Source organism: Odocoileus virginianus, chromosome 17, assembly GCF_023699985.2.
Source record: "Odocoileus virginianus isolate 20LAN1187 ecotype Illinois chromosome 17, Ovbor_1.2, whole genome shotgun sequence".
NCBI lineage: Eukaryota > Metazoa > Chordata > Mammalia > Artiodactyla > Cervidae > Odocoileus > Odocoileus virginianus.
In genome coordinates, this window is record NC_069690.1 from 24,836,844 (window position 1) to 24,862,412 (window position 25,569).

Sequence of the window (25,569 nt, forward strand, 5' to 3'; positions counted from 1 at the left end):
CTTATCGGTGGGTCCCACACGGAGACGGATTTGGGCAACCCTAGGATGGGGGATTGAAGTAGTGACATTTGTGAAGTCTATCCAACCTAAACTGAAGGAGGTAAGTCTTGAAGGAAGATTTTATTTTTTGAGGGAAGTTTTTAGATGTCTAGCTTTATCCAGGCGGAGATGTCCGATAAGCAACGAGATACGCAGATCTCACTTTTCACCCACTTTCCCGCCCCGTACTAGACTTCCCGTAACGCCGACGCTTCAACTCAGGTTTTGGCCTGTTGACTTTCTCCTCCCGCCCCTTTGGTTCAGAATAGGCTTGACTGGTGATTGGCTTTCCTTTGGCGATGACGCTGTCTGATGGGCTGCTCTCACCTTTGCCCCGCCCCTAATCCTGTTCGTGCTTCCGGTCTGCCTGATCGATGATTGGCCGAAGCAGTGGAGGCTGGAAGCCGATTGGCTGCGCTCAGCGGCGAGGCCGCAGAGAGCTGTGGATTCAAGATGGCGAGCGCCGAAGGAGCCCCGGGCGACGGTGAACTGTGGCAGACCTGGCTGCCAAACCACGCCGTGTTCTTGCGGCTCCGAGAGGGACTGAAAAACCAGAGCTCAGCCGAAACTAAGAAGCCGGCTTCATCATTGCCTTCGTCGCCGCCGCTGCCTCCTCAGTTGTTGACGAGAAACCTGGTCTTAGGCCTAGGCGGAGAACTCTTTCTGTGGGACCCAGAAGACAGCTCCTTCCTAGTCGTGCGTCTTCGGGGCCCCAGCGGCGTTGATGAGGAGCCCTCCCTCTCCCAGTACCAGGTACGGCCAGGCCGAATTGGGAAACGACCCTTAGCTAGCGTTTTCGTCCCCTTCGCATCCTGGCTGTTTTTCGTCTGCTGGGTGGGAGGGGTGCTTTGCGAGCATAAGCAGACGTCTTTTTAGGGGGTGCCCAGCAGCGAGTGGAGAAGTCTCTTATTTTCATTCGCTCTACCACGGCCGCGGAGCCTTTGGAAGCCTCTCTTCCCGTATTTCATTCCTTCCACAAATGTTCATTGACTCTGATATCGCGCCGGACACTGTTACAGGAACTTATGCGCTGAAGGCGCTTAAGTTGTCCGCTTCTGAGAGGAAGGAAAGGAGCGTAGAGTCACAGTGAGGTATCAGTGGTGCAAGTGCTCTGAAGAAAAACAGCGGGGGATACGGGACTTGAGAGCGTGGGTGCATTCGCTGTTTTTAGGAGGTGGATCCTGAGAAACCGGTGTCACGGCGTCACTGCATAAAATGAGAGGGACAATTCTAACTTTCACTTGGGGTGGTTGTGAGCCTCAAGTCAGGTCGTCGATTCCAAAGCACAAGATTTCTTGCCTAACATGGAGGCGGAATCCTCTGGAAATTAGGCCTTCCCCAAAGTTGAAAGGGATGTTGGCTTGTCTTGGAGAAACCAGCAGCATGTGAAAGTCGGTGTAATCAGAGAGTGTTAGACTTCTTGTGATTAAACGTTGCTTTATGGAAGCAACGTTACAAGCAAGTTTACTTGTAACAAGCCGATTCTTGTCATTTAAAGATTACAAAATAAGAACGCTTGGCACCCAATCTAACATATTGCAGCTGTTGTGTGCTGGTTGAACCTTGTCGATGAGAAATTATTTGAATAGGGTGCTAGCAACGTCTCTGGAGTTTTGAAAACAGGTCACGAGCTTACTGTCTACTCACTTTAAAATTTCAGTTTTTTTTAATATGCTTTATTTATTTATTTTTATTTTTGGTTGTGCTGGGTTTTCATTGCTGTCTGTGCTTTCTCTAGTTGCAGAGAGTGGGGGCTGCTGCTTATTTCCATGGCTTCACATATGGAGCAGGGGCTCTAGGGCACGTGGGCTTCAGCAGTTCTGGTGCACAGGCTTAGCTGCTCCAAGGCGTATGGAATCTTCCCCAGCCAGGGAAGGAATCCGTGTCCCCTGCCTTGGCAGGTGGATTCTTAACCACTGTACCCACTAGGGAAGCCCTAAAAGTTAAGAGTAATTATTAGATGTTCAGCACACAGTACAATAGCTCCCTATATCTCTATGCAAAATTTAGCATAGTCTTGATTAAATTATTTTTATTTGTTAATCCATTGCCTGAATTCTTTTCTGGATTACAAGCACCAGGGCAGGGCTGTCTGCCTTACTTAGTTTTGTATTCCCAGTACTTCTGTGTGCCTGGAATATATGAACTCTCAGTACAATATTGATGACTGAATGACCTTCAATCCTCAGAAATCTAAAAACTCGAAGGAGGAAGCAGCTTAGCATGAGTCGCAACTTTAAAGGAAATAAAAACATGAGTAGTAACTTTAAAAACCAAATTAAAAAAAATACCCCCCTCAAAAAAAAAAAAAAAGATCAAAGGCATGAATAGTGACTTTAAAAATCAAACCAAAAAACCCCCCAAACAAAAAACACCTGAATACTGTGATTATCACAGGTGACCTAAAGTGATGAGATTGTTCTGCCAAAGAAAGGTGGCCTTTGATTTGAGATAGATTGTTAGAATCATGTAGAAGATTGAGAAGATGGGGGAAAGAAGGAACGAACCATTGACGGGAGGAAAAGCAATTTGATTAGAATCAGCAAAGGGCAGCTAAAAGCAAAAGCAATCCCTCCCCCGCATCCCCCTCAAAAAAAAAAAAAAAAAAAACTCAAACAAAAAACAAAGCCCAGACTTACATCAGTAACAATTAACTGGAATCACATTATATACAACAGTCTTGTCTAATACGATTTTGGCAGACGGTGATTCTCTGTACACCAGGATAAGGAATACATTGGTAATCTCTTGGTTTATTACTGAAAGTGGATAGAAAAGAAAGAGGGAATTGAGATACTCATGAGAGAAGAAATAGGAAGAAATGCAATTTTTTTGGAAGGCATATAATGCCAAGACAGACAACTTAACAAAACCTTCCTGAAAGTGTCTCTGTTTCGTAACTAAATCTGCTTAGGCAAAGCAGCATTTTACTTGCTGCAGAAGTTCTTGAAGCCGCTATCTTATTGTACTATTTATAACATAGTAATTATTTACTAATACTCTGAGTTCTTAACTGGCTAGTCAACTAAAACATATACTGAGAGTTAGCAACATGCCACATACTATGCCAAGGATAACAGGAAAGACACAGAGCTCGGGTAATTCACAATTGTGTGGGGTGAGCAAGTAAAAGGGTAATTGGAATGCAGGGTGATAAGGATTACAGTAGAATTATTTAGGGTGTGCTATAGGAGGACAGAAAAGATGCGCTGGTTCCTGGCCAGAAAATCAGAGATTTTTTGGGGGGAGGAAAGTACATAGAAACAGAGTCTCCAAGAATGTGTCAGCCAGCTGAGAAGAGGAAATGAGGGCATTGCAGGAAGGATAGTTGTACAGAAATACATGGTGATTTCCCAGAAATACAGGTTAATCTGGAATATAAAGTACAAGTGGGGAATGGTGGAAAATTGAGGCTAAAGTGGTAGTCTGGAGTTTGATCATAAAAAGGCAAATTATATGTAGTATTTTTACCAGAGTAGGGAAATCTGATGCCTTTTATGTAATATTCCTATGTAAGGAGTTAAAAAAATATTTCTTCAGTTAATGGCTGAAGTGTTAGTACTTATCTAGAATGCTTCTTTATCCTACATTAATAGAAAACTAAAGTGGTACTACACTTTCAAGTAACTGCCATATATATTTATATTCAAGTGAACTATTTTGACCAATTTGCTTTAATTTTCAGAGATTGCTTTGCATAAATCCACCCCTGTTTGAAGTCTATCAAGTCTTGTTGAGCCCAACACAACATCATGTAGCACTTACGGGAATAAAAGGTCTCATGATATTAGGATTACCTAAAAGATGGGGAAAGAATTCTGAATTTGAAGGTGGAAAATCAGCAGTGAATTGTAGGTAAGTTGCATTTCCATTTAGTGTTTATCTGTATAATTTGTAATACATGCAGAAAATTCCTTAAAATCAGTGGTTTTTAAGGTGTGTTTACTCTGCTACTGTTGAAACATCAGTGTACTGTAGGTAGTCTGCACATTGGCCTCTTGTGATAATGACTTTTATAGTATATTGATATATATAGTATATATATTTTGCCTAGATTACCATATTGCTGTCTCATTGGAAGTCAGGCTGTTTTATCAAGTAGGTTGAAATAAGATGCTTTAAAAGCAGTTATTGTCTGTGAGCCAAACAGTTTTCTCCTAAGTATAACTTAGTTTTGTATTTTTTTCTTTGTCAACAAATCTTGAGAAATGAGAGTGTGAAAAATATGGAAAGAATATAAGGTAGAAACATACCTTTAGCTCCACAACCCTTAGGTTGGGCCTCCTTGAAAATGTTTCTTTTCTAAGTCTGTTTCATATCCACAGTAATTGCCTTTGTATTTTCTTTACAAAGGTACTAAAAGGATAAGTTACTCTGTCTAAAATCACTGGTACTCTAAATACAGATTAGAAAATATTTGATTCTCTGATACTGGTTGGCAGATGCTTTGATTGCTGTCTCAGCAAGATGTTTGAAAAAGGAATTTAAAGGAAAGAAGAGCAAAAAGTGTTGAGATAGGTTTTCCTTTAGAAAGTTTTGGAATATTGCTGTCTTTATTTTAGTACCACTCCCGTTGCTGAGAGATTTTTCACCAGTTCAACCTCTCTAACTCTGAAGCATGCTGCCTGGTATCCGAGCGAGATGCTAGATCCCCACATAGTGCTGTTAACGTCAGATAATGTCATAAGGTAAGTCTGTATCTTACAGTTTTGTGAGTGGGAAAATTCTCTTAATTGCCGGTTAACAGCTTGGAAAACTATCTGATGGCTGCTGTAACCTGTTCTCTGTCATGGAAGCAGTGTTCAGCTGCCCTAACTTAATTACTGCTGTTCCCTCTCAGCTAGTCTTTCTGCCTCCAGTCTCTCCATTCCCAACCTAACTATTAAAATAATCTCCCTAAAACTGCTTTTACCATGTCACTCTTTTGGAGGTGATATAGCATAGAGAAAAAGAGAATTTAATTGGGAAGTGAGAGATTTGAATTCTTGTCCCAATGTCACTTCTGTCTTTGGAATGTTAAAAAAGCAACAACGTGGGCATCTGTTTCTAATTTGTCAAATGAGCAGGTTTGATTTGATCATTTCTAAAGCTGCTTTCCAGGTTTGCGTTGTTATGATTAAATGCCCTCGTCCTACAGACATTGATATTGCCAGTTAACTTTCTGGATCTGCCTTATGTAAAAAGTTTGTGAGATGACTAGACAAGGTGTATACGGCTGACTAGACAAGGTGTATACGGCTAAGAACTGAGGTGCAGTGGTTGGGGAAGGCTGATACAAGGAATTTTGGTAAGGGCAGAGAATATTTCTTCATGTACCAAGGAAACCTTCCTTTTGGGTTGCTTCAGAGTCAGTAACAGTCAGGTCTTTGGCAAATGGTTGTAATGACTGGTAGGAAAATTCTCAAAAACTGACTGGATGGAAAGGAAGGAGCAACTTTAGGAAATAAAAGAGAATTTTAAGTGCTGGCTTTCTTCTCTTTTGATTGCTAGAATTTACTCTTTGCGTGAGCCCCAGACACCAGCTAAGGTCATTGTACTTTCAGAAGCAGAAGAGGAAAGTCTAATACTCAACAAAGGGTAAGTTTTTATTTCTGTCATTAAATTTTTAAAAATTAGTTTATTGGGATTGTAAGTGCAATTTTAAGATTACAAGATTTTCCAAAGGTGACTTTAGCATGGTTTTTGTTAATATGAGAAATAAGAAAAAATACGCGATATGAGTAGGTAATAATAAGTTACAAATCTGAAAGTTACTCTGCTAACTTGATCTTTTTTCAAGAAAAGTGAGTAGCCAAAACTTAGTCCCTGTTGTATCTCGGACAAGAGAATGAATTATAATATTTCAAAGTCACAGAAAAAGCGAAAGGTGAGAGTATTGGGTTGGAGGCCTGCCCCCTGTTCACTCATTATGGACGAGCAGATTGCTGGACCCCCAGACCAGCACCTAGTACCCCCAGAAGCTGGAATGGACCACAGACTGCCTCCTGCTTCTCATGTGACACTGGTTTATCTTAACGTTTTCTTGCCCACTGCAGAGCAAGTTCCTGCCTATTTTGACCAGTAACAGAATCACCCTTTGAACTTACAAACTCCCTTCCTCTGGCCTCCTGCTCAGTCTTTCTGATGATTACCACACCCTGTCACCCACAGGGTGTGTATGTGGAGTGAAGCCCGTAGTAGTAATATTTCTGGAAGTTCCAACTAGTTCTTTTTCATGTCTTCATAATGGTCATTTCTAATAGTCTATTTTTGTTTTTCTGTTTGTTATTCCTTTGAATATTTTACATACAGCTATTCTGTATGTGACAGTTTCAGTTATCTGAAGTCATTGGCGAGGCAGGGATCTAAATCTGTTTGTCCTTTCTCCTGTCCTGTAATCACAGTCACTTCCTCCTGTGGTTGCTGATCTCTCGTTGTGAACTTGTGTTTACTTGATCTTAATGTTTGGAAATGTCAAGAGCCCAAGCTGGGAGTATGTTCTTCCAGAGAGGAATTTCTTCTGCTTCTGTTAGGAGTCAGAGGTTGCCACTAGCCTGGGACCACATTAATTCTCATTAATTAATTCATTAGTCCCAGAACTGAAAGTTTTCAGTCAGATGACTTTAATGTCTTATACAGCATTAGCTTCTTAAAGTCCCATCCATCCATCTTCACAATGGGGAAACATCTGCAGATAGGTCCTCTTTTGGTGTCGGCAGAGCGTTTCCATAGTTTCTCAACCTTTGCCAGACTCACTGTCTAGATGAGAGGCTGTAGAACAAATGCAGTTGTTAAGAGCTTTGGCTATGGTGTCAGCACCTGTGTTCCAGTCTTGGCTCTGCCACTTGTCAGTTGTGGCATCTGGTAAGTTATTCAATTTCACTTGGTCTCATTTCCATGACTATATATTCCATGAATGTAAAAACTGGGGACTTCCCTGGTGGCCCAGTGGTTGGGAATCCAACGCACAGTGTAGGGGCCGCAGGTTCAGTCCTTAGTCAGGGAACTAAGATCCCACATGCCATGGAGCATCCACAACTGCTGAGCTCATGTGCCACAGCTCTAGAGGCTATGCATTGCAACGAGGGAGTCCACATGCTACAACTAAGACCTGACACAGGCAAATAAATAAATAACACTTAAAAGAAGAGTAGTCACCATTTACTTGGATTACTGTACAGAATGAATGAGATCATGCATAGAAAGTGCTTAACATGGCACAGAATAAGTACTCATTAATTGATACCTTCTATCATTATTAGAAATATAACTATATTAAGTTCCAGTTAGGTTTGGATAGCTTTAAGTCTTTTTGAAATAACCAATGTGTCTGTTTGTTTCCAATCATTGTCCTAATTGTTTAGTTTAACTCTCAGGTTGTTCTTTTATTCTGGATTTGGGGATTCCTCATTTCTTGCCTCCTAATACCATATACCTTTCCACGTGATAAAGGAACTAAGATGTGGTACTTATCACACCTTGGAATGATGTTGACTATCTCAAAAACTGTATGAAATTGTGGTTTTATTTTAACCATATTCATTACTTTTGTATTAAGCTGAATCTTTTTGAAAAACCAATTATACGAAATTTTTAAAATAAAAAAATAGCATATTTTATCATCTGTTTTTCCTGATTTTATATAAAGGTAATGTATATTTTTGTAGAAAATCAGGAAAACTATATAAAAGTATTAAGAAAATGAAATATTTAAAAATTTCCTATAGTGTCATCTTAATATTGCACCAGAGTGCTACTTTTCGATATAAATCATCTCATTCTACTTCCCTGCTCTCTCTACTGCATTCGTTTCCCAGAGAGGCCATGGCCTGAAGGCCTCCGGGCCTGCCCCCTTTCTGCACACTTCCACCTCAGTCCTCCCACCGCCTTGGCTCTGAGCTCCAGCCACTCAGCCTTCCTGCAGTTCCTCACAGCCTCTGTCTCAACTACTACTCCTCCGCATAACCACAGACTGACTGCCTTACTTCCTTCAAATCTTTGCTCAAATATCACCTTATCAGAGCCTTTCCCAGGTCACCTGAAGTAGCACCTCCATCAGCACCCCCTTCCCTTGCTTTATTTTTCTTAATAACATCTTTTTCTGATTTTGTGTTATCTGATTGTGTCTTCTCTGTTGACATCTTTTTCATTAGAGGGCAGGGCCTTTGTTTAATTCACTGATGTTTCCCAGAACCTACAGCGCCTGGCACAAAGGAGATACTTAGTAAATATTTGTGAACTGAATGCATCCTACTGCTTGGAAATAACTATGGATGTCTTTATGTGTTTTCTTCCTGTTTCTTTTCTATATTTATGCATGTCTGTATGCGTGTATTTTTACTATTTGTGTGACTGTATATTTAAACAGTTTATATAGTTCTATAGTCTGCTGCTTTCATTTAACTTTATGAACCTTTTCCAGTATTGTTTAGCATTCTTCATAGTCATAACTTTTTGTCTTCTCACTCCATTGAATACAAATTCCACCCCACCTGCTGTTATTGGAAGTTTTGTTTTCATTTTGGTTTTTCGCTCCCTTTTCAGAAGGGCCTACACTGCATCTCTGGGAGAGACAGCAGTTGCATTTGACTTTGGGCCATTGTCAGCAGCCCGAAGCACATATTTGGCTAAAAAGGCAAAGCAGAAGTAGCAGCTTACCCTTTGTACATCTTATATGAGAATGGGGAGACTTTCCTTACATACATTAGTCTGTTGCACAGGTAAGCTGAGGGGGGAACCCACCTGAAATGAAAGTCGAGCTTGTGCTGCAGTATAGATTGTCATGGTTGGATCTGGGGTCCATGTTTATGAGTTTCTGGAAATATTGCAACCTTTCAATGCTGGCTTGCCCATTTTGGAGAAAAAGTTTGTACAGATCATTTGACCTCTTCATATATTTGGGTATGTTCTATAGAATATTCGGATAATCTCTTAAGGCTGGATTTGTGTTCACAAAGTCTAGTCAATCAAAAAGTATTTACAAATGGTCCCCAACTTAGTCAGACTTATGATTTTACGATGGCACAAAACCAGTTACATTCAGGAGAAACTGTACTGTAAGTTTTTAATTTTGATTGTTTTCCCGGGCTAGTGATAGTCAATTGATAACTTCTTGTGATGCTGGGCAGGGAGCGCAGCTCCCAGTCAGCCGCACAATCACAAAGGTAAACAGCTAACACACTTACAGCCATTCTGTGTATCACTCGGTACAGCACTCAAGAAACAGAGATATTTAGCACTTCATTATAAAATAGGCTTCATGTTAGACGAGTTTGCCTAATTGTAGACTAATGTGAGTGTTCCAAGCACATTTAAGGTGGGCTCAGCTAAGCTATGATGTTTGGTAGATAAGGTGTATTAAATCCTTTTTTGACTTAAAATATTTTCAACTTAGCAATGGATTTATTGGAATGTAACTCCACCTTAAGTCAAGGAAGATCTGTATCGTGGATCTTATGTGAACAAGGTGCCATGCGGATGGTGAGACATGGTAATCTGGTCTTTTAATGTCCCAGTTCTGGGGAAGAGATGTACATAACCATGGAAGGCTAATGATTTAGACTATATTCATAAAAGCCCAGAGGAAGGAGACATCATTCTGACTGAAGAAGTTAAGGAGATTTTCATAGAGAAGGACTGTGTCATATGGAACTTAAGGCTTTAATGCAGGATTAAATGAAGCATCAATAACCATTTTAGTCAGAAGTACAGCTTGAAGTCAAGTATGAAAATAGGCAAGTGCAAGTGTCATTCAAGGTCCCAGTGATTAAACACTTGGGACTGCTGCTCCCACTGCTGCTAGGTTGCTTCAGTGCGACTGATTCTGTGCGACCCCATAGACAGCAGTGCACCAGGCTCTGCCGTCCCTGGGATTCTCCAGGCAAGAAAACTGGAGTGGGTGGCCATTTTCTTCTCCAATGCATGAAAGTGAAAAGTGAAAGTGAAGTCACTCAGTTATGTCTAACTCTTAGCGACCCCATCGACTGCAGCCTACCAGGCTCCTCCATCCATGGGATTCTCCAGGCAAGAGTACTGGAGTGGGGTGCTATTGCCTTCTCCACACTTGGGACTAGAGCTGAAGATTCAGGTAGGGAGCATTTAGGGATAAACCTGAAGGTATCTGTCCAGGGAGAACTTGGTGGAGTCAAGTACCTAGTTAAGGGATGTGGAGTCTTTTCTGTAGGAATAGGGTAATAGGAAGACAGTGATGGTTTCTAAACAGGAGGATAAAACAATTGGCTGGAAAGGGACTGGAACAGAGGGACTTCTAAAGAAACTGTTCCAAAATTTAGCTTATGGTTTTCAAGAGTTTAAACTCTGGTGGTAATGTGAGGGAGAAATGAACATAGGATATACTACAAGTATTAGTCGTAGTGTGAGGGAGAAATGAACATAGGAAATAACTACAAGTGTTAGTCTCTCAGTAGTGTCCATCTCTGTGACCCCATGGACTGCAGCCCACCAGGTTTCTTTGTCCATGAGATTTTCCAGGCAAGGATACTGGAGTGGGTTGCCATTTCCTTCTCCAGGGGATCTTCCCAACCCAGGGATTGAACCTGGGTCTCCTGCACTGCAGGCAGATTCTTTACCAACTGAGCTACAGGGGAAGCTGAAGGGAGTGAGGCATTGACACACATAGTGAGGTCAGGAAAGGCAACTAATTTGAAATAAATAATTCCAATAATTTGGAAGTATTCCATGGACAGTTGGAAATATAGGACTAGAGAGAAAACTGTTCTGATGAGAGTGTCAGTAGAGTACAAGAATTCTGGGAAAGTTCATAATTAGAGAGGCATAGGGCCCAAGTCTGAACATCATGATTTATTTATAAATCAGCTCAATAGATATTTATTCAGGGCTCAATATGTGGCAGAATATAGGAATACAAGATCGAAGGCAGAGTCCCTGCTGTGTGGTTCCTTGTTCACCAGAAAGTCATGCTATGAACCAAAACCATCCTGCAGCTTCAGTAGAGTGGTAAAGGCATAAACCACAGTAAGCTGAGGGCTGGCCCCTTTCAGCCTCTGCACTATTGACAGGGGCTGCCCTGTGGGGCAGTGTTTTTATTAGCATCTCTGTCCTCTCGACACCAGTAACCTGTACTCCATCCTCCCAGTTGTGGCAACCAAAGATGTCTCCAGACATTACCAGTGTCCCCTTGGGGACAAAATTATCTCCAGTAGAGAAGCACCAAAGAGGTGGAAATTGAGTGGGAAAGTGAAAAAGTGGAGACGTTGAGAATAGACTATATTTTTAATCAGTGTCTCATAGCTAGAGACAGAGTCAAAAAGGGTTTTAAGTGATAGGTATGGTCTTCTGTCAACATTTCCCAAGTATGTTTTCACTTTTTTTTTTTTTTTTTTTAGCCCTGGGAGTGTGGGCAAGCTTTTGGGCCCGTTGCCCATGCATCCTGCTGCGGAAGATAACTATGGCTATGATGCTTGTGCTGTGCTCTGCTTACCATGTGTCCCTAACATCCTGGTGATTGCTACTGAGTCAGGAATGCTGTATCACTGTGTTGTGCTGGAGGGGGAAGAAGAAGATGACCAAACAGTAAGTCGGGCGATCGTGGGCATATTCGCATCTCCAACACTGGGGACAGTTCTTAGAATGGTATGAAGGCTTTGTATAGGAGGAATTTTATACTTGGTGTGTGTGTGTATATGCATGTGCTCAGTTGTGTCTGACTCTTTGCCACTGTGTGGACTGGAGCCCACCAGGCTCCTCTGTCCATGGGATTCTCCAGGTAAGATTACTAGAGTGGGTTGCATTTCCTCCTCTGGGAGATCTTCCTGACCCAGGGATTGAACGCATGTCTCCTCTGTCTCCTGCATTGCAGGCAGATGCTTTACCTGCTGAGCTATGTATCTGGCACTTATTTTGGAATTTTATATCTGGCACTGTTTTGGAAACTTAACACTCAAAATTAATTGAAGCCCACTCTAAATACTTAAATTGAAAAAAGTTAGGATGTACCCAGCTAATTTGGTCCAGCAGCCTACGTGTTTCTTAACTCTAAGCTGCTGCCTTTGGTGACAGGTAAAAAGAACCTTTGAATAACTGAATTGGTTCTTCTCTAAATTTGTGTGTTTACATCTTCCCAAGAGCAGAGAAGCCTTGTATTCTCTTTTAAGAGTAACAGAGCACACTGTTGGAATAGAGGGTGGAAATAAGAAAAGTCTGGAAGCACTATTTGATACAGCTTTTTGCTTCTTTTTTTAGTTGTGTACATTTTCAGAGGAACATGAAACACTAAAGTTATAATGAATGTTTTTTGTTTGTTTGTTTACAGTCAGAAAAGTCCTGGGATTCCAGGGCTGACCTCATTCCATCTCTGTATGTATTTGAGTGTGTTGAGTTGGAGCTTGCCCTGAAACTGGCATCTGGAGAGGATGAGCCCTTTGATTCTGACTTTTCTTGTCCAATCAAACTTCACAGAGGTAAAGTGTTCACTAAATTTAGTTCTTATATGAGATTATCAGACCATTCCTGTGTAATTGTATTTTGTGTGGTTCCAGCCTTTAAAAATTTGACTAGGTTCTTTTGGCCTTTTAGCCACGACATTACACTGTAGATTTAAGACAAGCAAATTTCCCAAGTTTTCATTCAGACCGTGGTCTTCAGGCTGGATCAACTCAGATTTATAATAGTCATTTTTTTTCCTGGTGTAATTAAAAGTAGGTTCATTGTTCAAATTGTTAAACGTATGCAGACTGTAAAAATAATTTTAAAAGTTAAGTGATAATATGCTTGTATTAAGATATCTCTTTAAAATACCCTTTCTTCATTTGAGAACATACTACCTTGTTATACCCAGACCCATTTGAATATTACCTTTTTACCTTTTCTTTCTTTTGCTTTAACTTACCTGGGTTGGCGCCAGAGCTTTCTGGCAGCTTATCTCTGTTCATCTAGGGAGCTCTTGGCTAAACTGCAGAGACATTCACAGAGTTTGTCACATGTGTCATTCAGACTCAGAGTGGTTGAGTGAAAGGAGTTGGTAACTAGGAGTCTGGAGTGTCCTAGGTCTTAGTTACAGTTCTAACATTAATCAGCTCTGTAGTATCAGAGCTGTATCAGACATTTATTCAGCCTCTCTGATCATTAATTTTCTCACCTAAAAATAATAGGGATAACATCAGATGATCTCTAAAGTCACTTGTGACATAAAAATCCTATAATCCTATTTGCTCCTTAACTTTTTCTTAGTTTCCTCTAGGATCTAGGTGTCTTCCCTCTGAAGAATGAGGAACAAAAGCTTCCTCAGTCGGGAATAATGGGGCAAACCTTTCATAGATTTCCTCTCTTCAGTCCAGAGAAAGGGAGTTCAATCCTGAAGCAGCCTGATCTAATCTGCTTATAGTCCTATTAGCCTGTTTGCCCAGGTTTGGTAATACTGGCTTCAACTCTGTATTAAAGTATAGTCTAACATTTAAGAGCATAGTAGCCTTTATATAATAAACCAGCAAAGAGAACTCATTGGGCATGTCTAATCTCTCTAATTGGAGAGATATAGTCTAAATATTAAGTCTCAGAACTTTGCTTTATAGATGAGGATATTGAGACCTAGTGAGGTAAAGTAATGTAAACTAATTGGTTTCCTTATAGATACATATGTCTTTGGGAAATCTTAATTGTAGGCTTTTTTCTTGATTCTTTGAATAAGAGAACATTTTCATATATGAAACTAATAAATTTTCTCATTCATGTTTGTACTTAAAGCATATTACAATCACTGAAACATTCCCAGATTTTTAATGATGTAAATGAATGGCTTATGTTACCACATATCTTGTCAGGGTTGTCTAGCAAATTTACTATTGCAGTTACTAGTATTTCCTTTTTTCATAACAGATTCTGTCACATCCAAATATTAGGGTTTTTCTGTTAACTTCAGCACCACAGACACATTTCAAAAAACCATGTTAAACAATGGGAAACCTAATGAGATGATTTGAGCTTTGGAAGTCCCAAGTTAAGTCTTAAGGTGTGAGCAAATGAAAAGAAACTTTTCAGTACTTTATTGTTCAGAGAGATGCTTACCATAGAGATTGCCAGAAGCCTTTTTTTTTTTTTTTTTTTTTTTTACTGTTCATAACATGATGCTATTTTCAGAAGTGTTATGCAGAGCCCCAACATATAAAACAGATAAAAATAATATAACATTTACTTTACAACATTTACTTATTATAAAGTTGGCCGTGAGAAAGTGAGGATGTTAGATAAAAGAAAAATTTAGTTTAGGACCTTATGGTTGACAGTTGCCATCTTAAACCAGCTTTAGTATATACATTTTTCAAAACTATCTTGTTTTCATTGTTTAATGTTTTAAAAATCCTGAATCACAGGGATAAATATAAATAATAAATATTCAAGAGTTCATCTATTAGTTTAATGATAGTGTTACTGATAACTAGGGCTTCAAAGAAATAGAGAAATTTTCATTAAAATTATGTAATAACTGCTCATATTTCTTGGTGTAAATATAAATACAAAAATTATATCTAAAATTTCAACAAACAATTCTCTGTAAGTCAACGTTATCAGGACAAGTAAAACTGCACGTTTCACACCTGACTTACCATCTGTGGCAGGACTGTTCACTAAGCTGCTGTGCTGAAGTCTTTTCAGCACCTGTGCTGGAGGAGTGCAGTAGCTTCAACAGTTTCATGTAAGTAGATGTGTGGGAACACAGGTTTTCTACAGAGCTAGAGCCTTTCTTACCATTTTATTTTGAAAACTGTAAATAAGTGCACAGAGATGGACAGAAAGGCATAAGTCAGTTACTTGATAACAAGTGTTTATGTTCAGTGAACTCTGTGTTAATACTTGGAGAAATAACATATTTGAAATGAGTTTCTTAATTATACTTTTAAAATGTATTTGAAAACTGAAGTCATGTTTTTAAATTCCCAAACCCCTGACATAGTGCCACAGTATGAAGGTCCTGTCGACCTTGCATCACTTCTATCACCAGATGCATTTGTGGCCTACTCAGGTGAATTCTCTTAGTTTTCTAATGGCTTCCTTTATATTGTTGATTCCATTTTCAGATCCCAAGTGTCCTTCAAGATACCACTGTACTCATGAAGCTGGTGTACATAGTGTTGGGCTAACTTGGATTCATAAACTTCACAAGTTTCTTGGGTCAGGTGAGTTTTTGTGCTTTTCAGTATGTTTCATAGAGTCTTATCAAAAATTAGTTTGGAACAGAAAAACAATAGAGGAAATAAATGATACCAAAACATAGTTCTTTGAAAAGATCAGCAAAATTGGCAAACCTATAGGTAAACTGACCAAGAAATAGACTCAAGTTACTACAATTAGAAATCAAACAGGGGCTATTCCTGCTGACCATACAGAAATATGAGCTTATAAGGATATACCAAGAACAAAAGATGATAAGGGAATACCAAGAACAACTGTATGCCATTTAGATAACCTAAATGAGATGGACAGATTTCTGGAAAGATACAAATCAACAAAACTGACTAAAAGAGAAATAGAAAATTTGAATAGACCTATTATATAACAATATATAGCATGAGATTAAATCAGTAATCAAAACTGATTTTGATTACTGTGCTTTGCTCAGTCATCTTTGATTCTTTGCAACCCTCTTGGCTGTAGCCCACCAGGCTCCTCTGTCCACGAAATTTTCCCAGCCGGAATACTGGAGTGGGTTACCATTTCCTTCTCCAGGGGATATTCCTGACCCAGGGATTGAGCCCACATCTCTTATGTCTCCTGCATTAGCAGGAAGACTCTTAACTATTGCACCACCTAGGAAGCCCTTTGAAGAATTAATACCAATTCTTCATAAACTCTTACAAAAAACAGAGGAGAAAACACTTCCCTGATCACTTTTATGAGGATAATATTATTGTGATAAAAGCCAGACAACAACATCCAAGAAAAGACTAGAGACTAATATCTCTTATAAGTATAGATGTAAAAAACAATCTTGAAAAACAGAAACAAAAGTTGGAGGACCCACTTTGCAAATTCAGAACTTATTAGAAAGGTACAGTAATCAAAAACAGTATGATAATTGGTGTAAGGATACAGATATAGATCAATGAATAGAACTGAGAGTCCAGAAATATACTCTTACATTTACAGTAAGTTGGTTTCAGCAGGGGTCCTAGAACAATTACTTGGGGGAAAGAATAGTCTTTTCAACAGATGGTGCTGGGACAAGTGTACATCTACATGCAAGAATGAAATGGGACTATTACCTCACACCAGACACAGAAATGAACTCAAAATTGATCAAAGACTAAAATATGAAAGCAAGAATTATATACCATGTAGAAGAACACACTAAAAACAACCTATAGAACGGGGGTAAATATTTGCTATCTATATATCTGATAATGAATTTGTGTTCCATAATGTGTTCTTTGTAGATGAAGAAGATAAGGACAGTTTACAGGAACTGGCTACAGAACAGAAATGCTTTGTAGAACACATTCTTTGTACAAAGCCACTGCCATGCAGGTAAAGACCTTCTCGCCTTTGTAAACACAGATAGTAGTTGTTTCAGTAATTCAGGTCCATGGGTATATGTGTATATTACACTCACTCGTAGACAGGATTCTTCACCCCAAAAGAATCTGTTCTTCAAAAGCTCTCCTCTGCCCACGCCCACTCCACGTTGTATGTCCTCTATCTCAGAGGTATTTCCCCTGTCATAACCCCAGGCTTCACTTGACTAACTCTGATTCTTCTATCTGATCTTAATATCAGTTCATAGAGGGTTCCCTTGATTTCCCAGAACCCCTTCACATTCTTTTATTCTTTATCTTTGAAGCACATAATTTATATTCATGTTTGTGTTTATTTACTGTCACCACTACTAGAATATATATGTTTCATGAAGGCAGAGACCATGTCTGTCTGTTTCATACTTTTTTATATACATGTATTTTTTTTTATTTTTGGCTGTGCTGGGTCTTCCCTGCACCACAGTCTTCTCTAGTTGCACCACGCGGGGACTGTTCTTCATTGCATTGTGAGGGCTGGGCTTCTCATTGTGGTGGCTTCTCTTGTTGTGGAGCACAGGCTCAGTAGTTGTGGCTTTCTGGGTTCTAGAGCACAGGACCAATAGTTGCGGCACATGGGCTTAGTTGCTCCAAGGCATGTTGGATCTTCCCAGACCGGGGATCAAACTCATGTCTTCTGCAATGGCAGGTGGATTTTACTGGAGTAAAAGGCTGCCAGAGAGACTGAAAGAGAACCCAGGGAAGGATGCTTGGGAGGAGGATGTTTCAAAGAGGAGGCAGAGGGCAGCGGGCAGCAGCTTCAAATAAGTACAGCAGAGCATTGCAGAGAGGTGAAGTGTCCACATGGGGGCTCATCAGGAACCATAGAGAAATGCTTTTGGGGGCAGGAGAGGATAGCACAGGTGAAAAATGAATGGGGAAAACAGGTAATAAAAATTCCATGTATAAACATTTCATAAATAGGTAAAATTAAACAGTATTGAATACAAATGGATACGTACATAGATAGGAAAGCTATAAAACAAAATAAGAACCTGAGTATCATAGAAGTCAAGTGGAGGGTTGTGGTCAGGGAGAGTCACATGGGAGGTCTAAGGCCCCTGCAGTGTTCTAAGTCTTTGCCTGGAGAGTGGTTGCAGAGTGCACGTATGTACTCCGTTGTGTGTATATTTCACACACTAAAAATACAGAAGTAAAAAGTATAACTTCCCAGACTCCTCCCCCCCCCCCAGCATCACTCCCCTCCCTCTGCAAAATAAGACAACTGAGAGAGGTGGCAGGAGAAATAGTGTTGCGGGCTCCTGAGGAGAGACTGCTGGCTCTAAAGGGAGAGGGAGTAGGTTGAGGAGAGTGCTTCAGATGGGACAGGTGTGAGCTGTTGATAAGCTGAGGGTAAGTAGACAGTGGGGAGGTTTGTGATCAGAGCCGTTCTCGGAAGAGGGGAGGGGGTGGCGTCTACAGTGCAGGGGCAGAAACACTCCGTGGGAGTGGGAGGAGCACCAGGGCAGGAAGGCGCGCACTGGCAGAAAGGACAGCTCCTGTCTGAGGCCCCGTCTTCGGTTTCTTCAGTCAAGTAAGAACCATGACTTGAGAGGAAGCTGCCTGCTGTGCACGGTACAGTGAATCCTGTGACACAGATGCTGGCCTGCGTTGAATTTTTAATGTCAGAAAGACACTACTTAAAAGATCTGAGCTCTTAACTGGGTTGGGTGCTCTGCTAGGTATGCACAGGTCCCTGGGGCTTCTGGGCGGGTTGGGAAGAAAGACGCATAGAGAACTGGCTTCATGGTATCGTGGTAACTTCTGAGATGACAGCAAGTACCAGGGGCCTGATGGCCTCAGGCTGCTGAGTGACAGCTTGCTTCAGCCCCATTGGAGCTATAAGTGGTACGGGTTTTCCAGTCACCACCTCTGAGGTTACTGCACTGATAGCATGTCCCAGGCAACTGCTAGCCCAGGCCTGAGAAGGCCCCAAACCTCAGCCATGTTGCTGCTTTGGATCCGCTGCCTTGGCTGCTCTGCAGTGTGACTGTGCCTTTGTGTTCTTTTCAGGCAGCCAGCTCCGATTCGAGGATTCTGGATTGTCCCTGACATCCTGGGGCCAACAATGATCTGCATCACCAGTACCTACGAATGCCTCGTCAGGCCTTTACTGTAAGTCCCACTCTTGTGTTCCCACACAGCTCTCATTAATTCTGCAGAATCTAAGCTGGGACGCTGCCCTCAGTAACCAGACTGAAAATACATGGTTTATGCTCTGGCTTCTGACTAGAGGTTTGGAAGTGGGGTATTTCTGTTGCTCCTGTCATCTCTGGGAGAGTTTATTTTAGGCATAATTTCTGGCATCTCCTTTGGCTAGCAGAGTCAGGAGCTTTACTTCCAAGTGTGGAAAGAATACTAAAATACTGAACTCCATCATTAATGTGAGCTAGCTAGATTTAGTGATTTTAATCTCTGTGTCAGGCTCAGAAGTACTAGCCATTTACCTGCACTGCATCCTATAATCAGAGCAGCGGGCTACCATCCATGGGGTCACAAAGGGTCAGACATGACTGGGCGACTAAACCACCACCATGCTGCAAGGAGAGCAGTGTTACCCTCATTCCATAGACGAGGAAACGGGAATAAACAGGCTAAGTAGATGCTGAAATCATAGGGAACACTGAGAATGAGGCTGCAGGTATGGGGCTTTCTGACTTCAAAGTCCACACCCACTCTTAATCTCTACATCTCTGCCAGCCTCTCAGGCTCATCATACATAGAATGTGTAAGCTCTGGAAGAAAGTGAACACGCAGCTGAACTCGTAATTCTGTTCCCCTTAAGGAACCCATAGTAAGCTCTTCGTTATCTCGATACCTTCAAATTGTTTTTCTGCCAACTCCCTGAAATGTAAGTTGTCTATATGAAGTAACGTTATTAACAAACTCCCAGGTTTGAATTATTGCAGAGTCAGTCACTTGCCAAGCTGTTAAAAAGTCTTCAGTCTTTCAAGCTTTCTGAAGTTATTGAGAGTTTCTGTTACATATTAGTTTCTTAACCCTCAGAATTCTGAATAAATGTGACAGGTTTCCCTATACTTCAAGTATCTCCATGGTCAATTTTATTTATTTTGCAGAAGCACAGTCCATCCAGCATCTCCTCCCCGGCTTTGTACCCGAGAGAATGTTGAAGTGGCAGAGTCTCCCCTCCTTATTCTGGTTGAAACCTGGGATTCCTTTGAAAAGCATATTAGAAGCATTTTGCAACGTAGTGTTGCAAATCCAGCATTTTTGAAGTATGGGATTTAGGGCGTATCAGTTCTGTTTTGATGGCTGTGTTGGGTCTTCATCACTACATGTGCACTTTCTCTAGTTTCAGTCAGTGGGGACTTCTCACTGCGGTGGCTTCTCGTTGCAGAGCACGGTCTCTACTGCTCGAGCTTCAGTAGTTGGTGGTGCATGGGCTTAGTTGCGCTGTGGCATGAGGGAACCCATGTCCCCCATACTGGCAGGCAGATTCTTCCCCACTGGACCACCAGGGAAGTCCCAGGGCCTATTGGTTTTGAAAAGTGCCTCCCTTCTCTGTTTTGTAACTATTCTTCATCCTCTTTGTCCTCAGCTGTTTCTTTTCATATACTTTTTACTATGTTGGAGTTGGAAGAAACACAGGGCACCTTTAATCAGCTAGTGAGAACAGAGGAAGGGAACAGATACCAGGAGGCATTTGAGAAGAATAAACAGCAAGTGTAAAAAGCAGTAATGTCATGAGTCTGTTTCCACTTGTTTTACTCAACTAAGGAAACTAATGATAGAATTTTTTTTTAAGATCATCTGAAAAAGATATGGCTCCTCCTCCTGAAGAATGTCTTCAGCTCATCAGCAGAGCCACCCAGGTGTTCAGAGAACAGTACATTCTAAAACAGGACCTGGCAAAGGAGGAGATTCAGCGGAGGTAGGACGGCCTCTGTTCATAGACCAGTCAGTCCCTGGCTAGCACGCGGCTTCTGATTAAATTTCTCTTTGTTCTTGAAGGGTCAAATTGTTATGTGACCAAAAAAAGAAACAATTAGAAGATCTCAATTACTGTAGAGAGGAGAGGTAAGTGCCACAACCAGAGAGGAAGCAAACAGTTCAGCTAGACTGGAGCTGGAGCTCTCCCTAAGATAGTGAGCAACATTAGTGGCGTCACCATTATGGTGGACTGTTGCTTTTTATGCCATTAGGAAAAGTCTACGGGAAATGGCTGAGCGCTTAGCTGACAGATACGAGGAGGCCAAGGAAAAACAAGAAGACATCATGAACAGGTCAGTGGGCTGTATAAACTGTGTAACGTTCAGTTCCCCACTCAGGTACTACTAGTGTTACAAGTTCTTAGGTGCTGGGCATTCCCTGTGAGGTGTGTCCTACAGAACACAGTGCTGTGATGCTTTCCCCAAACCCACCCTGGAGGGCCCTCCTTCATAAGCACCAGATTCCTATATTAGAAGCTTTAGTTGGGATTGTGTTCCTCCTAAGGAGCTGAGATCTTAAGCTGCAACGTTTGCTTATTACTTACTTCTTGCCCAGGATGAAAAAAGTACTTCACAGTTTTCACTCTCAGCTCCCAGTTCTCTCTGACAGTGAGAGAGACATGAAGAAAGAATTACAGCTGATACCTGATCAACTTAGACATTTGGGCAATGCCATCAAACAGGTAGGAATGGATACAAAGTTGACTACATTTGGTTGGTACTTTTTAAAGTGTTCCTTCTACAGAAAATAATTTTGTCAAGTGTAAAAAGAATAAGCTAAAATAAATATGAAAATGTGTAGCAAACCACAGCTAAAGTGTCTATGTGTTCTTTTTGATACTTAAGGTTACTATGAAAAAAGACTATCAACAACGAAAGATGGAAAAGGTACTGAGTCCTCAAAAGCCCACCATTACTCTCAGCGCCTACCAGCGAAAATGCATTCAGTCCATCCTGAAGGAGGAGTAAGTAGTACTACTAATCAGCTGTTCCTGCAAGGTAGTTTTTACTTTACAAAATGCCAAAATCAACCTTTCTTTGCCCAGATAAGAGCATTTGACATTTTGCAAGTGAAGTAATTACCAAGACAGGAGGTCTGTGGTAGTGATAAATAAGGACTTAAGAGATGAGTATGGAGGGAGTGTCAAAATGGATGTCTTTCTTTGTAATTCTGTTGGGTGGTCCAGGTGTTCCCCAGTGAATATGTTCAAAAATATTTCCAGCAGTTGCACTACTATATTTGCTGCTGCTAGCCTTCAATGAATACCATTACCATCCATCTGAAACCTTAAGCCATTAATTTTAGCAAAACACTTCTAAGATATTTCAACATTACTAAATTCTTAAGATTCAATATTAATTATTAATGGCTTATTAATTCATTGTATTCCCCCCAAAGTGAGTAAACTGTATGATTTTACAGGGGTGAGCACATAAGAGAAATGGTGAAGCAAATTAACGACATCCGAAATCATGTTAACTTCTGAACCACCAAGAACAGACTCGCATCTGAAGTTAACACATGTGAAGGCTTAATCTCATTGTAAAATGAACAAGTAGCACTAATTTATAAAGAAGCAGGTGCCTTGTTAGCATATCAGTCTCATAATTTATAAAGAGGCATTCTGGATGAACTTTGGTGTGATTGTATATCACTTTTTTATACTGTTTTATAATTAACTGAATAAATGCTTGTATTTAATTTAAAAAAAAAAAAGCCTGAGATTTTGAGCTACACAATGCCAGACCTCCATAAACCCTACTGAGTTTTCTCCATATCTGAGCAAGAATAAAAGCTTTATCTTAAAAAGTATAGCAACACCAGAAATGTGACTCTGAAGAGAGACAGAACCCTCAGATTCAAAGAAAAAGGCCACACAGTATACTAGGCAGCAGCTTTTTTAATTTGAACACTTTCTTCTTAAGGACACACCTCCAATACAGTTAACAAATGGTTATACCTGAAATCTGCTCAGAGCGGAACTCAGGCTCCACGGTTGCAAGGCTACCGCTGGCTCACTTCCGTGACAGGCAGTATTACCTTTCAGAGCTGAGTTGGGCTGTGCTGTGTCCCGGTACATGTCACTGATGGGTGTGAGGTGCACGTGTAGGATCTCAAATGGAGAGACAGAGAGCTTGGTATACAGTATATGATTTTGTCCTTTAGCTTTAGGTAATATTTTTATACCTGCCAAATATGAGTTCTGAAAGGTAATACTATACCTGCCTAGAAATGGCTAAGTGACTGCCGATGAAAAGCCACATGGTAAGGTAGGTTACAGGTAAGGGGTAAAATCAGGTTAGACATGCGTGGGAACATGTGTACATGGACTGAATACAAACACAGGAACACTTATGAAACCCAACCTTTTCATTTCATTTGTCTTGGAGGGCTAAACACTGCCTTCCAAATCAGTTTCCCATTTATACAGAAAACCCAGTTTAAAGAGGTGTTTCATACCAGAAAGAGATTGTTAACAAAACCTAGTCTGTCTGTTTTTCTAGCAGATTTTTCTCAAAAAAGTGGGTTCCAACAATTTGCATCTGCCACTGTAAAGACTGCTAACACTTTCCTAATCATGATTTTATTGGCCCAGAACCATCTTTTGGAGAAAAACATGAGCAAGGTGCCCAATTTCAGCCTAGCAGTTCCCTGGGAGCTGTAGTTCATTCAGGAAGATTATGAATTATCCTCCTTGATTTACTATAGTGCCAGTTTTAATAATCTGAAACAAATTGAGCTTGGAGTTTATCCAAGAAACTGATCTTACACTTACATAATTTAAAGTGATTGCATTTTTGGAAATAATAAAAATTCCCTGTAATTCAGTGAGGATACATGTTTCCTTTAAAGGAAACCAAGTACCCCTTTATACAAAAGGACTTTAAACCAATTAAAATGTTTCATTCATGCAAGCCTATAGCACTATTTCCATAATTAGTATTTACTTTCAAATTCATAATCATGAATGTAAGACTACAGCAGTAGCCCAAGGAATGAGGTATGTAGGCCATATCTTGTCTTATGGAAGACAGAAATAAAGATCTTTAGGACTAGTTTGACTTCATTTATAACAAAGACAATTCAAGTTGTAGGTTTACTTGAGCCAGAAAATCTACCTAATCCACTTAATTCCTACATAGTTCCTTCAAGAACTCATCATTACACACCACCAATCACAAAAAGTACTTGAAAACAAGAGTTTTACTTTTTAACCACCTGTATGATGAATTATTGATAAAACAGCATAGCCTTCCACCGGCTAACAGTACTTGCAGGTAAACAGTGAACACACATCCATTCTTGTGCTTTCTTCAACACTTCATAAGGCTACGGCAAAGACAACCTGTCCACTGATGCCTTCTCCACACAGGAACGGAATTTAACCTCATAGAAATGACAAAGCAGATTTCCAAACTGATGAACTAGGTGGGTTTCCCCCAACTTCACCATAAGCATCATCACACTCCAGGTCTAAAATACAAAAGAAAAATACAAAACAGGTATCTGCCAAACCTAGTTATCACTATTTTTGCATCTGACACTTTTGAAACAAATAGTACTCAAATCCACTATTCAAGTTGAAAATAAAATAAGCAGCAGACTTATACATTTATACTAGGTGTTGTCAGACATAGCTTGTTTTATTATTTCTTCCACTGATCCAGTAACTAAAACAGTTTTTTAAGAGTAGACGGTGCGGGTTCACCTTGACCCTGGTACCTGTGGGTCCACAAAATTTACCAGGTAGCAGAAAAAGTGCTTCCAAACAGTTTCTTGTGCTTTTCCTTTAACCTTAACTTCCAATACATATAGCCCCAGCCAAGTTTTCAAATTCTCATAATTAATTCAGTTCCAACTGAATTGGTTTTGTTTGCCACCGTCTTATGGTTCTCAGGCAAGTTTCAGTAGCATTTAAGGTCCTCCAACGCAAGATAAAATGGTTTAAAAAAAATACACTGAGCTAGGAAATACAGTCACTAGCCAATGGCCTGCTCTCAAACTTCATATTTTAATATAAAATATTCATACCGCATACTACACCTGTCTGCTAGCTGAATACTGTTACTGATTAACTCTAGACAACAGGAAAAAAATTCTCTCTTCCAATATCTATGAACAGGAAATGTCATTTCAAACACTATTAGAAGGGTGCTTTAGGGCAGGGAAATGTCGGATAAAGCAGGCAAGGAAACAGCACTTTCTCCGTCACCAAGTCTGATCCCACACTCGCTGGAATCGTCTGGAGTCTGGTTAGTGTTCCCGTTTGAAAGGTCTTTTTGCTGCAAATTACCCTGGCTCTTTGCTGTTCCTGTGCTGCACAGTCTCCTCCCACTAGAATTAAACATTTCTCCAGTCTTCCTTTTTTTGTGTGTGACTTCTTCTTCAGTTAAGAGTTAAATAATAATTAATGTTGCTCTAAAGATGAGTTAAAAACCCAAAGTGCAGGCTAGAGTCCTGCCATGAGGGTGTCATGTCTCGGGGAGCTGGTTAATGTCTGTCAGTTTGGTGTCATTCAGAATTGCCCGGATTCTCTCCAAGGAGTCCGCCTGTCGGATCCGCTCTAATTGCACCTAGAGAAATAACGCAGTAATGTAAGTGCAGGTGGCTCTTGCTTGACTTTCTGGTTTACTGTGATTGGTGAGTTAAATCTCTGTTTCAGCTAAACCAGAGACAAGTCACTTCGAAGAAAGCAGCAGAACAATTAAATTCAAAAAATTCCCGGGAGGGAGGTTCAAGAGGGAGGGGACATATGTATACCCATGGCTGATTCATGTTGATGTTGGACGAAACCAACACAATACTGTAAAGCAACTATCCTTCAATTAATAAGTTTTAAAAAGATTAAAAACAAACTAAAAAATACTTCCCCAAAGCTGCTGTGTAACAGACCCAGTGTAAGGTGCTGGGACTGTAGAGATGAGTGAGACCTGATCCCTGAGAAGCCACAGTTCAGTTGAGGGAACAAACAAGCTTTACAGAATTTCAGCACAATATACTAAACACTATGCCTAAAAGAGGACTCAAAGAGGGTTCCACGGGGAGGAAAAAGCTA

The 25,569-nt window shown here is 40.5% G+C and overlaps 2 protein-coding genes across 2 annotated transcripts in view; one reads left to right on the forward strand and one right to left on the reverse strand.

Moving 5' to 3' along the window:
- The first annotated feature begins 13 nt into the window (after positions 1-13).
- On the forward strand, positions 14-22,229 carry NUP88 (nucleoporin 88). Its single transcript, XM_020912958.2, is given in 19 exon segments — positions 14-100; positions 304-792; positions 3,725-3,894; positions 4,602-4,727; positions 5,530-5,616; positions 8,563-8,624; positions 8,627-8,738; positions 11,385-11,571; positions 12,311-12,458; positions 15,072-15,170; positions 16,428-16,518; positions 18,576-18,677; positions 19,640-19,798; positions 20,329-20,454; positions 20,535-20,600; positions 20,726-20,806; positions 21,069-21,195; positions 21,359-21,477; positions 21,936-22,229. Coding segments are annotated over 18 exon segments (2,226 nt in total). The 5' UTR covers positions 14-100; positions 304-492; the 3' UTR covers positions 22,000-22,229.
- Positions 22,230-22,395: 166 nt separating this feature from the next.
- Positions 22,396-25,569, reverse strand: part of RABEP1 (rabaptin, RAB GTPase binding effector protein 1) — a 93,015-nt gene continuing 89,841 nt past the window's right edge. Inside the window, exon 18 of the mRNA XM_020912956.2 lies at positions 22,396-25,087. Coding sequence (XP_020768615.1) covers positions 24,986-25,087 — 102 coding nt within the window. The 3' untranslated portion in view covers positions 22,396-24,985. The remainder of the gene's footprint in view (positions 25,088-25,569) is intronic.